This window comes from Balaenoptera borealis, assembly GCF_965194805.1.
Source record: "Balaenoptera borealis genome assembly, chromosome: 17".
Lineage (NCBI taxonomy): Eukaryota > Metazoa > Chordata > Mammalia > Artiodactyla > Balaenopteridae > Balaenoptera > Balaenoptera borealis.
The window spans coordinates 16,056,134-16,070,113 of NC_138876.1; the positions used below are offsets into that span (position 1 = coordinate 16,056,134).

At 53.7% G+C, this 13,980-nt stretch overlaps 1 protein-coding gene across 2 annotated transcripts in view; it reads right to left on the reverse strand.

The window, feature by feature from the left end:
* FAM83A (family with sequence similarity 83 member A) overlaps nucleotides 1-13,086 on the reverse strand; it is a gene marked incomplete at its 5' end in the record, with an annotated part of 34,406 nt that extends 21,320 nt beyond the window's left edge. Inside the window, 3 exons of one of the 2 annotated variants that reach the window (XM_082363097.1) lie at nucleotides 739-863; nucleotides 2,493-2,660; nucleotides 12,607-13,086. In XM_082363097.1, the coding sequence (XP_082219223.1) occupies nucleotides 739-863; nucleotides 2,493-2,660; nucleotides 12,607-13,086 (773 nt within the window). The remainder of the gene's footprint in view (nucleotides 1-738; nucleotides 864-2,492; nucleotides 2,661-12,606) is intronic. The other variant, XM_082363098.1, reaches the window with a different exon arrangement.
* Between the last annotated feature and the right edge of the window lie 894 nt (nucleotides 13,087-13,980).

The window sequence follows — 13,980 nt, forward strand, 5'->3', positions numbered from 1 at the left end:
CCCTGGCGATTCTGAAGTGAGAGGAGGGCTGTCTCGGTGCTCTGCAGTCTTCTCAGGGCCCACACACCCTCTCCCCCAGCCAATGTGGTGTCGCCCAGGCCTGCTCTGCTGGACAGCCCTTCACGACCAGCGTCTTCTCAGCCCACACCCTTTCAAGTCTTGCCTATTCCATGTCCCTTCCCTCGGGCCTTTGGCTGGCTGATAGCAACCACTTATTGAGCACCTACTGTGTGCTGGGAGCTACGCCATGCTTTGCAAATTTTATCTCATTGAGTCTTAACAATAGTCAGCAAGGGGAAGTATTGTTATCCCCATTTTACGGATGAGAAAAGTGATGCTAAAAAGAATTGCACACTTTAAATGGATGAAGTATCTGACATGTGAATTACATCTCAATACATTCGCTATATTAAAATAACCAAACATTTTAAAAATAAAATGGGGCCCCCATACACAACCAAACAAATCACATGGCTTTAGAATCACACCTGAGAGATCTGAGGAGGGAAACAGGATTTTATGTCCTATTGCCATGCAAAGGGAAACCAAGGCACTTGGAAGTGTCTCCCTACCCCGAAGTGCCCCCAGGAAAGGCCCAGATTTTCCCCTTTCGCCCAGGCTGGTCCTGCCTCCAGCCTCGTGTATATGATGAGTCCCCAGCTGCCCCGGGGGTTGCTGGTGGGCGTGTGGGCCTTGGCCTCCGCAAAGCCCCGACAGAAGATGAAGCGCAGTGCTCACCTGTACGATCCGCACAGGACGTATCTCCAGTCCGAGATGATGAACTTGTCCTGGATTTGGCCGGCGAACTTCCTGCCTGATTTGGCGCAGTACACCTCTCCTGCCACGCTCCGGACAGAAACGTTCTGTTGCAAGGGAAGTCAAGGTGTCCTCGCTAATTGCGTATCCAGAAATACGCACTTGCCTAAGAAAACATCTGGAAGGATGCTCGCCAAGAGTAAACGGGTTATTGCTAGTTGGTGAGATTGTGGGCCATTGTTATGTTTTCCTTGGCTGAATTTTCTAAATTTTCTTCAATGTTCTGACATTATTTGAGTAATGGGAGAAAAACGAAGAAGAAGAAAAGAAAAGAAAGGGGAGATGGTAGAATTCAAACAAAGCAGAAAATAGAAGGAAGATGAGGGCCTGGTGTCCACAGAGCCCTCCGTCCAGGCTCCCATGGCCCACAGAGGTCTGGCAAGCCCAGCCTCGCCCTGTAAGTGGCTTTAGTGACATGAGTCCCTGACTCCAGGCTGGTCAGAGGAAAGGCCCAGTGCAATCGGGGGGGGGGGGGGGGCGGGGTGCTTTGTGGAGACCTCAATGGACCCTAGATTGCTCTAAGAAAAGGTGTGGCCACAACCCAAATTGTGGCCCTGTTTGTCCCTTTCCTCCCCAGCGGCACCCGCTGCTCTAGCCCTCAAGCCAGCACCCCTGGAAGCTGAAGAAATGAAAGGGCAGGTGAGGCAGGGGGATGTCAGAGGCCGGCAGGACGCTCCTGGTGCCGAGAATGCCCACTGGTAGCTGGGCGGGCTCTGGGAAGGGGATACCCAGCGCCTCTAGCCACTCCTTCCAGCCTCTCCACAAGCTCCGGGGGTGGTGGGAACAGGGCCACGTCCTGTCCCTTGGTGCAGCGGGTGTGGGCCACGAGGACAAGGCCTGCACTGACTCTCTGGACCTGTTTCGATGGCCTCATGCTGAGGCCGTGTGATCCACGTTACGTCAAGCGGACCCAGCAGTCGGGGGACCTGAGGCCTGTGGCGACCGGAGGTGCCTGGACTCAGCTGCATCCCGGTCAGTGTGGAGGGGAAGGGAAGGAGGAAGGCGAGGAGGCTGGGGTCTCCTGAGGCTGACCTGCCTGGGCTGGGGGGCAGTCACCAAGGAAACCACCTGTCAGCTGTTCAGCTGGGTCTGTTTGTGAAAGCTGTGGGCGGTTTCACGTTAGAGCTTGAATTAACTGCCCCAAATTTGCCGTGACTAAATGAACCCTCATCTCTGGGTTTCCCTTCTCCTTGCCGGAAGAAGGAAGTGAGGAGTTTGGTTAAGTCCAAGAGAATCAGCATCCTGTTGGAGCCATGGAGTCCTAAAGATGCATCACAAAGGTCCTGGATGTCTCCCTGCCCTGGAATTGCAGCCACTGGGTCTCCTCAGCTGAGGGGAGAAAAGGCAGAGGTCGGGCCCCTTTATCCTTCCCAGCCCCCAGTGGATCTGTGTGAGCTCAAAGGGCTATGAGCGGGAATGATGGAAATCTCTTCCAGGCCGGGTCCTAAAGACATCCCTCGGAATCCTCCCTCCCTCTCCCTCCCTGTCACTATGTCTCGGGGGCCGTGTATTCCTTATGGTGCAGCTACAAGATGAGGGAGGGCCGTCTGAACTGGACTTTGAGCAAGAAAGAAACGTGTATTACGTTAAGCCATTGAGATGGGGGCATGCGTTACCACAGCGTAGCCTATTCTATCCTAACACAAAATACCTTTTACACTGTTACGGGACCCTACCTTGAGGTGACTGTCAGAGACCTGGGCTTTGTCACACATCTCCTGGAAGAGCTTCACGCCTCCCTGGTCCAGGAGCACACAGACGAACACCCCGCGCTTGTTGGCCGCCTCTAGGATGTCACAGAAGATCTCCACGTCCGTGAACACATCCATCAGGATGGCCAGGACCTGGGCCAGGGCAGAGGGGTCGGACACCAGAGAGTCAGGGCCAGGTGCTGACTTCTTTCAGCCAAACTCCCTCAGTCCCAGCCGGCCTGGGAGAGCTGTTCCCTTTGCTGCTGCGCTGGAGGGGGGAGGGTCTGACAGGGCAGGACTCAAGGAGGGGTGCAGAGCTGCAGTGCGGCCCTGCCTCTGTCCTGAGGCCACCTCTCCAGCCCCACCCCAGATCCTCTGGCCTCTCCACCCACTGCTGGAGTGGAGAGTGCGGAGGAGAAAGGGGAGATAAGCAAAAAGAGGAGGCAGAGGGGGGAGATGAGGCCAAGGGAAGGTGGCCTGGCAGGGTCACAGGAGAGGGACAGATTTAAAGTCACAGGCTCTCAGCCATTTGGAGCTTTAAGGCACTCTAGGGCCACTGGCTTTCAAATGTTTTTAAGCCGTGGAATCCTCGCCTCAAACAAAATCCCTGTGGAGACCCCAGGGGATATAAGCTAGACTAGACTGAGCTGCCCCAGTGGGATGGGGAAGGGAGTCCGGCTCAGCCAGCAGGTACTGCATCCTCCGTCGTAGCAGAAACTTGGGGGGTGGGGGGCCCTAGATACCCAACAACGGGGAGGGACGTATGTGTTCCTGCCTGCCAGGCACCCGTTCCTCCTCCTCCTGCCAACAGCACCCCAGGCTCACTTTATTTTATTTTTGGCCACACCGTGCGACTTGTGGGATCATAGCTCCCCAGCCAGGGATGGACCCCGGGCCCCCTGCAGTGGAAGTGCCCAGTCCTAACCACTGAACCGCCAGGGAACTCCCCCAAGCTCACTTTAAGGAATTACCTCTGCTCCACCATCCATGTGCTTTGGGTGGAGTTACTGCCGTGCCCTGGATTGGGTGCGGGGGAGGCACACTGAAGCCAGGCCACTGGCCACAGGGATTGGCCCAAAGGTGGTCACATGACATGTTTTCCTCATGGGAGTCAGCCCAGGACTATTGCTGGGACTCCTGGGGAAAGGAGGCATTCCTTCTACTGGGATTGCTTAGCTAGTGGATTATAAACTACAGCTGCTGGCAGCCATCTTGCCCCATGTGGGGACAGCCTGCCTGAAAGCAAAGCCGGATCTGGAGAAACCAGGGCTAAGAGGTGGAGACAGATGCCCAGCAGCGTCCTTTCAACATCTGGTTGCAGTTACCCCCGAAGCCAATCCTATGCTTGACTTGTCCACTGAGGATGTCAATGCATGGTCCTCTTCTTAAGCTTTTTGGGGTTACTTTCTGTGATGTTGTGACTTATAATAAGAAATGTATATTTGGTCTTCATATCAGTTTCTGACACAGAGCTCCTAATACCCTTGGAATTTCCAAGGTGATGAGAGCTGAGAGCAATAAAGGGGTCTTTTGTTATGTTAATGAGGCGACTTTCAGGCCTAAGGGCATTGGCACTTAAGGATGCAGGAGCTCTTTGCCAGGAGAACCCACCTTGTGATCAGAGGGTTGGAACTCTTAGTCTAACCCCACAGCCTCTGGTGGAGAAGGGAGGAGCTGGAGGTTAATCAGTCACCAATGGCCAATGATTTGATCAATCACGCCAATGTAATGAAGCCCCATAAACACCCAAAAGGAGAGGGTTCAGAAAGCATCTCGTTGTTGGACACGTGAGGGTTTAGGGAGATTGGTGCACTCAGAGAGATGCACTATGCATCTCTTCCATCCGGCTGTTCCTGAGTTCTATCCTTTTATAATATACCGGTACTCTATTAAGGAAAACGTTTCTGACTGCTCTCAGCCACTCTAGCAAATTGATCAAACCCAAGGAGGGGGTTGTTGGAATCTCGAATCCGTAGCTAGTTGGTCAGAAGCACAGGTGACAATCTCGGCTTGCGATTGGCGTGAATTGAGTTGTAGGACACCCAGCTGATGTCCAAGAATGCTTGGTGCTGTGGGAAAGGCTCCCACACAGTGGAATGGAACAGAACTAGAACTTTTTGTCACTCAATCAAAAGTCCTTCCTAGTACCTAAATTGTGGTGTGTTGAGAAGTGGATTATTAGGCAGCCAGTAAAAATGATCATTATAATGGTTACATAGAAACTATAGGACTTCCCTGGTAGTGCAGTGGTTAAGAATCCACCTGCCAATGCAGGGGACATGGGTTCGAGCCCTGGTCCAGGAAGATCCCACATGCCGCGGAGCAACTAAGCCCGGGCACCATAACTACTGAGCCCACGTGGCACAACTGCTGAAGCCCGTGCGCCACAACTACTGAAGCCCGCACACCTAGAGCCCGTGCTCCGCAACAAGAGAAGCCACTGCAATGAGAAGCCTGCACACCGCAATGAAGAGTAACCCCCACTCGCCACAACTAGAGAAAGCCCATGCGCAGCAATGAAGACCCAATGCAGCCAAAAATAAATAAATTTATTTAAAAAAAAAACTATAAAGCATGGTGAAATGTTAAAGTAAAACTTGCTGTTTAATATATGCTCACCAAATGTGCATTAACAATTAATGAATTAAGTGGAAAAAAAAACCAAAACCACAGCACAAAATGATAGCATGTCCATTATGATTGCCAGCAAGGGAAGGTGGTGTACAGATAGATGAGTGCAAAGCCAAAACTAACAGTCATATTTGGATGGGGGACTATGGCGATCTTTTCTTCAACATTACCTGTAATAATAATGTTCAACCACTTTTCTACTAATTACAATAAATTTTTTTGACCATCAACATCTGGGAAGTAGCAAGGGCAAGAATAGTGTCATGGAGACAGGTGAAGGAGATGGCTGGTACCCACTCGGCGCTGACTTTCTGCTCAGTTGATGTGGGTGTCTGGACAGGGGAGGGAACTGCGAAGAAATTGCTCACCCTGGGCTAGAGGTCACTAGAGATGTTCTAATAGTGAGGCCCATGATCCTTTAGAACCATGGCCCCGTTAACACACAATTAAGTGTATGTGCACATTTAAGCTTATGGCACCAATAAGGTCCTCTCTCCTGAAAGATAAATGCCTCCTCATCCAACGTATTGGCAAAAGAGACAATTCTCTCTCCCCAGGAGGTCAGTAAATCCTCCCAGTTGTGTTCCAGTGAGTCTTTGTTGTCAGAGACAGGGCTGGTAGGCAGGTGACCGATTGACAGAGAAGGGGAGAGGTCTGCAAAAAACCCAGTGTCCTGATTTAAGCGATGCTTGGAAGGACAGGCTCATGATATCTAGGTTTATCTTGTTTGCCTCCTTTTGGGATTGCCTCCCAGATGGATCGATTCAAGGCCAATAACTTCTTCCATCCCCTACGTGGGCATCCTACCTCACAGGGTGTAGTGTGTTGATCAATCAGGTCCCAAAAGGTGTGTCCGCATCCTAACCACCAGAACCGTGGATGTGACCTCATTTGGAAAAAAGGTCTTTGCAGATGTAATTAAGATTCTCAAGATGAGATCATCCTGGGCTTTCTGGTGAACCCTAGATCTAATGACAAGTGTTCTTATAAAAGACACTCAGAGGAGAGACAGGGAGAAGAGGATAAGGCCATGTAAGGACGGAGGCAGAGACTGGACTTCTGTAGCCACAAGCCAAGACTCGCCTGAGCCACCAGCAGCTGGGAGAGGAGGGAAGGATCCTCCCCTAGAGTTTTTCGAGGGAGTATGGCCCAGCTGACACCTTGATTTTGGACTTCTGGCCTCCAGAACTGTGAAAGAATACTTATCTGTGTTTTGTTTTGGTTTTTTTTTTAAGGTTTTTTGGGGGTTTTTTTTTGATAAATTTATTTCATTTTATTTTTGGCTGCGTTGGTTGGGTCTTCGTTGCTGTGTGCGGGCTTTCTCTAGTTGTGGTGAGCGGGGGCTACTCTTCATTGCGGTGCGCATGCTTATTGCGGTGGATTCTCTTGTTGCGGAGCACGGGCTCTAGGCACGCAGGCTTCGGTAGTGGTGGCACGTGGGCTCAGTAGTTGTGGCTCGTGGGCTCTAGAGCACAGGCTCAGTAGTTGTGGCGCACGGGCTTCGTTGCTCCACGACATGTGGGATCTTCCCGGACCAGGGCTTGAACCCGTGTCCCCTGCATTGGCAGGCGGATTCTTAACCACTGTGCCATGAGGGAAGCCCTTATCTGTTGTTTTGAGCCACGAAATGTGTGATAATTTGTTCCGGCAGCCCTAGGAAACCAATACAGAGCAGTAGCACATAATCCAGGGGAAGAACGATCTACTGGGAGATAGGGAACTTTAGCTCCAGCTGTGGTGCTAGTGGAGGCTAGCTGAGTGCCTTCGGACAACTCACTTACCATCTCTGGGCCTCAGTTTCTTTACCTATAAAACATTGCACGATAGAAGAGCATTAGCTGTCATGTAAGTTGGGTCTAACCGTAAGCCCAGGTAATATAAATGGAAGCATATGCAAAAGTAAAGTGCGTAGTTAAAATATGATTGTGATTTTTATATGCATTATTCTTGAGCAAGTGTGGATAATGTTAGAATAACACCATGAGAGAATAACAACACCATGTTGTTTTAATTCAGGTTATGGGAGAGGGTTAAAATCAGTGCCCACACCACTATGGGCATAAGAAAGAAACAGAGTAGGGTTCCTGTTAGGGCCAATCAGATGGCCCACCCCAGAGGTGTGGGGTTGGCTGAGAACAGGAAGGAGATACTTCCCGTGCTAAGGAAGGAAGTTGGCCTGGGAGTGCTGCCTGGCCGGTGGGCTCTGGGAATCTGGAGTTTCAGTGAGATGGCGGGGCCCAGCCAGGGGGCTGCTGGTCCGCTAGGGTGATACCCACAGACAGGGGTCATCCTGCGGGGACCTCAAATCCTGGCTGAGAATCCCTCACTACCTGCCTGGCAGACGTGAGTTCCTCATGGGCTGGAAATCCTGCTGCTTTGGGAAGGGCAGGGGGCAGGAGGGGAAAGAGGATTTGGGTCCTGGTGGGACCACCAAGCATGCTGGGGCCAGGTGTTGGGGGCACTTAGCACCCCGTGGCCCACTCTGTGCTTCGATTGCTCCTCTTCCCTCTTTCTCTCCTGTGTGCTGATGCCCCCTTTTTGAGCTGGCTTTTGCTGGATGAGTAATAACAGCAGCAACTCTTTCTCGAGCACCTACTCTCAGCCGTATGTTCGTCCCCTGTAACCTTCACAACACCGTTACCCTGGCTTCCCGGGTGAAGAGCCAGGAGTGCAGAGATGTTAAGTAACTTTCCAGAAGCTGGAATGCGAGGGGATGCCCCAGACCCCAACCCAGAGCCATGCTCCCAGCCAGTCTGCTGCAGGCCTAAGAGAAGGACTCTGATCTCTGTTTACATCAGATACAGCCTGTCCCTCCTCCGCTTGTGGGTTAGGATGGGCCAAGGAGGGAGAGCCAAGCCCTGGGAGGGTTGGGGGACCCCAGAGAAGAACTCAAAGAGAGTGTGGACAGAAGAAGGGAAGGGGGCCCAGGTGGACCCCCCCCCATCACCTATCTGCTGACCACAGTGCGGGGGAGCCAACAGCCCTTAAAAAGGCCGCAGTGAGAGGACCATCCCCCTGCAACCACACGCTCCCACCTGCTTGTGTCGCCTCTGGGTGTGCCGGTGCTCCCCTCCCTCACTGCCAGTCTGGAGCAGTGACAATATGCCAGCGCTGAGCCCCGGCTCCCAGAGGGGGAGAGGGACCTACTCTAGGGAACTCCCGTGGGAAGGGAGACAGGCCAATCACAGATCCCAGGAGGATGCCGGGGGGGCAGGGAGCACCTCTGCTGGCCCTTGGGGGCCGTCCCACCCCACTCTGGCGGGACCTAGATGGGACCTGGGCTGGGTATAGGCACTCCGTTGCCCGGAGACCCCACGGGCCTGGCAGGCTGGACCCGTCTCTCCCAGGTCTGCCCGAGGTCCCTCGGTGGCCCTTGTCGGGGGAACAACCGGAGACCTCGCCCTGGGGACCCTGGTGGTGTTCGAGGCCCTGCAATCCCAGTTGCCAGGCATGGGGCAGACCTGCTCATCAACTCCCTGGGGGCGCAGTAGGGGTGGGGGCAGGATTGTGCAGTTCCTGCTCAGATTTCTTGCTGTGTCCCGTCCCTCCACCCTTGTCCCTTGTTCAGCCGCTCCCAGGGCAGGGGCTCGGCCTGAAAAGGTGGTCCTTGACACCTAAGGGTGGGGGGAGCTTCTTTGGGACCTTCTCACAGCTGCCCCCTTGGTCCTCTGCATGCTCCCCCCACTCTCCCCCCACCTCCCCAGAGAACCGAATAGAGTTTTCTCTCTGCAGTGAAAGGGAGAGGGAGAGGGGATCGAGCAGGGACAGGGGGCTTGCCTGCTCAAGTTCTCCAACTTTTCGGTCTTGGGACCCCTTTACACTCTTAAAAATTACTGAGGATTCCAAAGAGCTTTGGTTTATGTGGATTGTAACTACTGAGACTTGTCAAATTAGAAACAAACTGAGAAAATTCTTAATGTTTATTAGTTATTTTAAAATAACTAATATTCCTTACTTAAAACAATATTAAGCCCATTACATGTTAACATAAATAACAATTTTAAAGCAAAAATAACTATACTTTCCAAAACAACCGCAAAATGGAGCGAGCAGAATGGCATTATTTTACAGTTTTGCAACTCTCTGTGGTGCCTGGCTTACCAGGAGACAGCTGGTTCTCACATCGGCTTCTGTAGCAATCTGTTGTGATGTGTTGTTGGGAAGGAGATATATAAAGATAGTCCGGCCTCACACAGATAAGTGGTTAGAAAGGGCAGGACCTCCCAGACCCATTGGAAGGGTTTTGGAACTCTCAGGGATCCTGGACCACGCTTGGAGGATGGATAATTCATGTTTTTTGTTTTCTGTATTTTATGACACTTTGACATCCCAGCGCCAACTGATTACTAGAGATAACAAGCACCTCGACTAGGTGCAGCCTGTGATATGCTGACCAAGCAATCCAGAGCCGTGTCCCAAGCCTCCTTTACCTGACCCCCCAGCATCCAGACAGTATTTCCCTGCCCGTCCTAAATCACCCCAGTGCCAGCTATGGGACAACCAGGGACCATATGTGGCCCAGAGCCTGCTAGAATTATTCAAACTAGCCAATCCTAAACTGTTCACCTGGCCCTGCCTTGCCTTTCCTGCAAAACCACAATAAAGGCTTGTGCCTGTGTGTTCCCCTGGCTCCTTCTGCCTCCTGATGGACCCTGGTGCTCCCGGTGTGGCCCTGCATGGTGTGTGGTGCCTCCTGCTTCTAGGAAACTGTGAGTAAAAACCTCTTCCTTCCTGACAGTCCTTTCCACGTCTCCCTACCTCTAGGTCATCCAGACCTCTCACTCCTCTTGACGTCTGCATTTGACACACCCTAGACCTGGAAATCCTTTACGTCCCCTCTCTGCCCAGCAAACTCTTACTCAGCCTTTGAGACTCAACTCAGAGGCCACCTCTTCTGTGAAGCCGGCCTTAGTCACCCTCCCCTCTGCGCCCCGGCACAAAGCGTTGCTCAAGCCCAGCACTGCCATCCACCGGTGTCCCCTCTCTTCCCACCTCTCCCCTAAGGGCAGCTGGCTGGAGGGAGGGAGGCCTCTTGTTCTGCTCTGCCGTCCTGGGTTCAGGGCCTGACCAGTGAATTCGGCTTTGTGGAGTAGAGGAATGAGAGCGTGAAGGGAAAGAGGGAGAACTCCTGCTCCCTAGGGAACAGAAGCTGCTCCGGGGAACACCCAGCAGGCTGGCTCCGTTCGTTCCCCTCTCTTCTCTTCTCGAGGGGGCCGAAGCCACAGGAGAGGGAGAAGACAAACCCCCTGTCCTCCCTCTGTGTGGACACAGCCTACTTCCATCTACAGCCTGTGGCTGGGGATCCAGCCCCCGCTGGCGTCTCTGTGGGAACAGGTCACCGGTCACTCCTGAGCCCTCTGTGTGTGTGTGTGTGTGTGTGTGTGTGTGTGTGTGTGTGTGGTGTTGTGTGTGTGTGTGTGTGTGTTGTGTATGGGAGTGGTATTGCAAACTGCCTGCAGGAGTCTGACAGGTAACAAAATGGGTGAAGTCCATCACGGCCTGGGACAACAGGGAGTGGTGGGGACTGCCGCAAAGGTGACCCACCCAAAGAGGTGACCTCAACTCAGCGCCAACAGAGCCAGGTCTTCCGACTTGCCAAGAGGAGCTGGAAATTCTTACTTTCAGGTGAAATCTTCTGATTTTTAAGTGTTGTCCTAAATTTGTAACATACTGTGTTGATACAGCAAGGGACAGCAGCGGGCCTCAAGGCCGCAGAGGTGAAGAGAGGGAAGCCTCTCTAGGTGGGGTAGGGGGAAGGGGAAGCACTCAGCCAGGGGATGATGTTGCACAAGCCCCAACCTGGCTTCTTTCCAGAGAGTCTCACTCACCCTTTGAGCTGCAGCTGCGGTTGAGAATTTCGCCAACACCATTGGTCCCACCCCTCAGGAGAGCACTGAACTTCAGCACAGAGACCAGAGGTAGCACACTTAGGAACAAGCCCTGGGAGCTGGAAGGGGCCCCTTAGTCCAGTGTGGGATCTGGGGCCTGGGGAGGTCAAGGGACTTGCCCTGCGTTGTGCAGCCCACCCCAGGCAGTGCGGGCGCTCCTGGCTGCCTGCCTGAGCCCACCTGTCAGTTCCTGATGCTGCCTCACCAGGGAAGCATGAAATGCTGCTCTGAAGTAGCCCAGCAGCGCGAAAAGCCAATACTCCACCCCTTGTCACCTTCTATTTTATTCTCCAGAGCTCCACTCCCTCCCTCCCTCCCCGTTTGAGCACAGCTTCCCCACTCCTGGTGGCTTCTTCTGGAGCCATGAGATTACACACACTATTAGACATGGGAGGGGATTCTGTCATGAGAGTGGGATCTCAGCAGAAAATGAGCTTAAATATCAGTTTGTTCTTTTTTGAACTCTTTTAAATGTAACAAAATAAATCATTTTAGTGATGAGAGAGACTCTTTACAGATGACAAAGTCCTTTCCTTGGAGTCCACTCTCACCCCTGCCCCTGCAGCTTCAGGAGGGTGGAGGGGCACCCATACCCCTGTGCTGAATGGTCATTTTGTGCACCTGGGTAGAATGATCTGGAGTCCCTCCCCCATTCCCCGGGGGAGCAGGCAGCCCCTATGGGCCCGCAGTTCCAGGAGCATTGGGAGAACTCCCGACCAAATGCCAGACCGGTGCCTGAAATTCTGCCAGCTAAGCTCTGGCCTTGAAGGATTTTTCTTCTTCTAAAGCCACTTATTACAATGTAAACACTCTGGGGAGGGAGAAACCTTCTCTGCTGCCTCCTCTGTCCTCTGCCTGACCGCAGGTTGGATTCAAGCGCTGCACTGAATTTGTGGGCAGACAGGTCTAAGCTGAGCCTGAGAGGAAACGGGATGAGTTTGTGTCCCAGTGGAGTGGCCCCTTCATTCAGAAACACAGAAGTGAGGCACCTCGCCTAGCCTGGGGAACTCAGGAAAGGCTTCCTGAGAACGGGACTTCAGTGCTGGGTCCTGAGAAGGAGTAGGTGTTAAGGGAAAAGCAGGGAAGGTGAGGGGACTCCAGACAGAAGGAACAGCATGTGCAGAGGCCTCAAGACAGAACCTGATGTGTTTGAGAATCTGCAGGTCACTCAGGATTGAGTGGCAGGAGGTGGAAGAGGAGCTGGAGAGGTCGTGAGCCATGCTACGGAGTCTGCTGGTCCCACTGGGGGCAACTGGGAGCCACTGAAGGCTCTAAGCAGCGAAGGGACCAAGTTAAATTTGAAGTATAGAAAAAGTGTCTACAGCAGCTTGGAGACTAGGTGGTCGGGATCAAGATGGAAGAGGAGGGTCAGATGGGTGTTGGTGGCCGGGACCCAGATTGTGACAAATGGGATCAGGAAGTCAGTGATCTAGGGCAAGGCAGAGAGTAGCATCCCTGGTTCCATCCTAAGCTCCAATCACCTGGACCCCATCCCTTAGAGCAGGACACACACCTCTCTCCTTTCCTCCACCAGTCCCCCCACCCCGTGGCCAAGGAGACGCAGACTCCGCCATCGCTACCTGGCTGGTCCGGGTGATGCAGCGGCGGATGAGGTCCCTGATGTTGTTGTGCTTGTCCGTCTGGAAGTACACGGTGACGCTGGACTTTTCCTTCAGGTAGGGCTTCTCGGCTGAGGCCCAGGCATGCAGCAAGGCCGGCTCGCTGCCCTCCGAGGCCACAGGGAAGTAGGTACTTGATGGCAGGGAGCAGGAGTCGAGTCCCTTGGAAGCTGCCTCGGCCCCTCCTGGGGGCTCCAGGGCAGAGGGGGGCTCCTTGGCCTGGGCCTGGATGTACTGGGCCTCCACCGAGGACAAGAAGTCCACCTCGCCTTCCTGGCTGAGCACCCGCCAGTAGGCCTCAGGACCCCCATCCAAGAGGGCATCTGTGGCCAGCCGGGCACTCTCATTGTCACTGAAGTCAGCCCTGGCTTGCCGGACCCACTGGCTCTTGACATCTTCCAGGCGTTTCTGGAGCTTGCCCACGTGTCTTGCCCGGCTCATGCTGCCCTGTCCCTGAGTCGTGTGGGGGGCAGCTGGCACCTGAGCTCTTCCTGATGTCAGGGGCAAGCGGGCCACACCACCCAGGAGGAGCGGGGCTCACAGCACTTCTGGAAAGCACCCACTCCTAGCACTGGTGTGCGGCCAGCATCCAGGATTACCTGCTCCAAGGTAATCCTGCTCTCCTGAGCAATGCTTCACAGGGATCATCACCCACTGCCAGGGGTTGGTTTATCTCTGAGCGACACCCGCCCTGCCTGCGGGCCAGGAGGGCTGGCTCTATCACGCCTGGGCACACTCAGCCCTGGGAGACTTCTTCTCCTCCCAGCAGCCAAGGTGAGCTGGCTTTCCAGCTTGTTGTGCAATTCTCCCGAGACCCTCAGGCCCCATTTACAAAGCAAGCAGCCTCTCCCAGCACCGTCTCACCGCTGTGCCTCAGGTCCCCTCCTGTGCTCCTCATTTCAGACGCCAGTTGGTTCAAAGACAGTTTCCCTGATGGGCCCCTGAGATCTGCCATCCATCCTGTCCCCACGTGAGGAGGGAAGCTGGATGCCCGCCAGGCAGAACTGTTCACCAGGCACTTCTTCTTTCTCTTGGTAACACCCCAAGTTCCCAGCCCTCCCCGTTCTCTGGGAAAGCCTTCTCTCCCATCTCTCTTCCCTTACTGTGTTTGCAGTGGTCATGCTTGAACAGAACCCCCAGAGAGGTTCCATTTCTGGGGCCAGCGCTGATCTGTTGGAAGCGGCGGCTGCTTGGAATACTATCTGGAGAAGAATCTTCGGCTGTGTCCGGGCCCACGGACCGATGGGATCAGTCTGTCTCGGTGCTGGTGGGCAGGTGGCCGCAGGGCGTGTTTGAAGTAGATGAACTGCTAAGGGAGAAGCCACATTTTCTTTC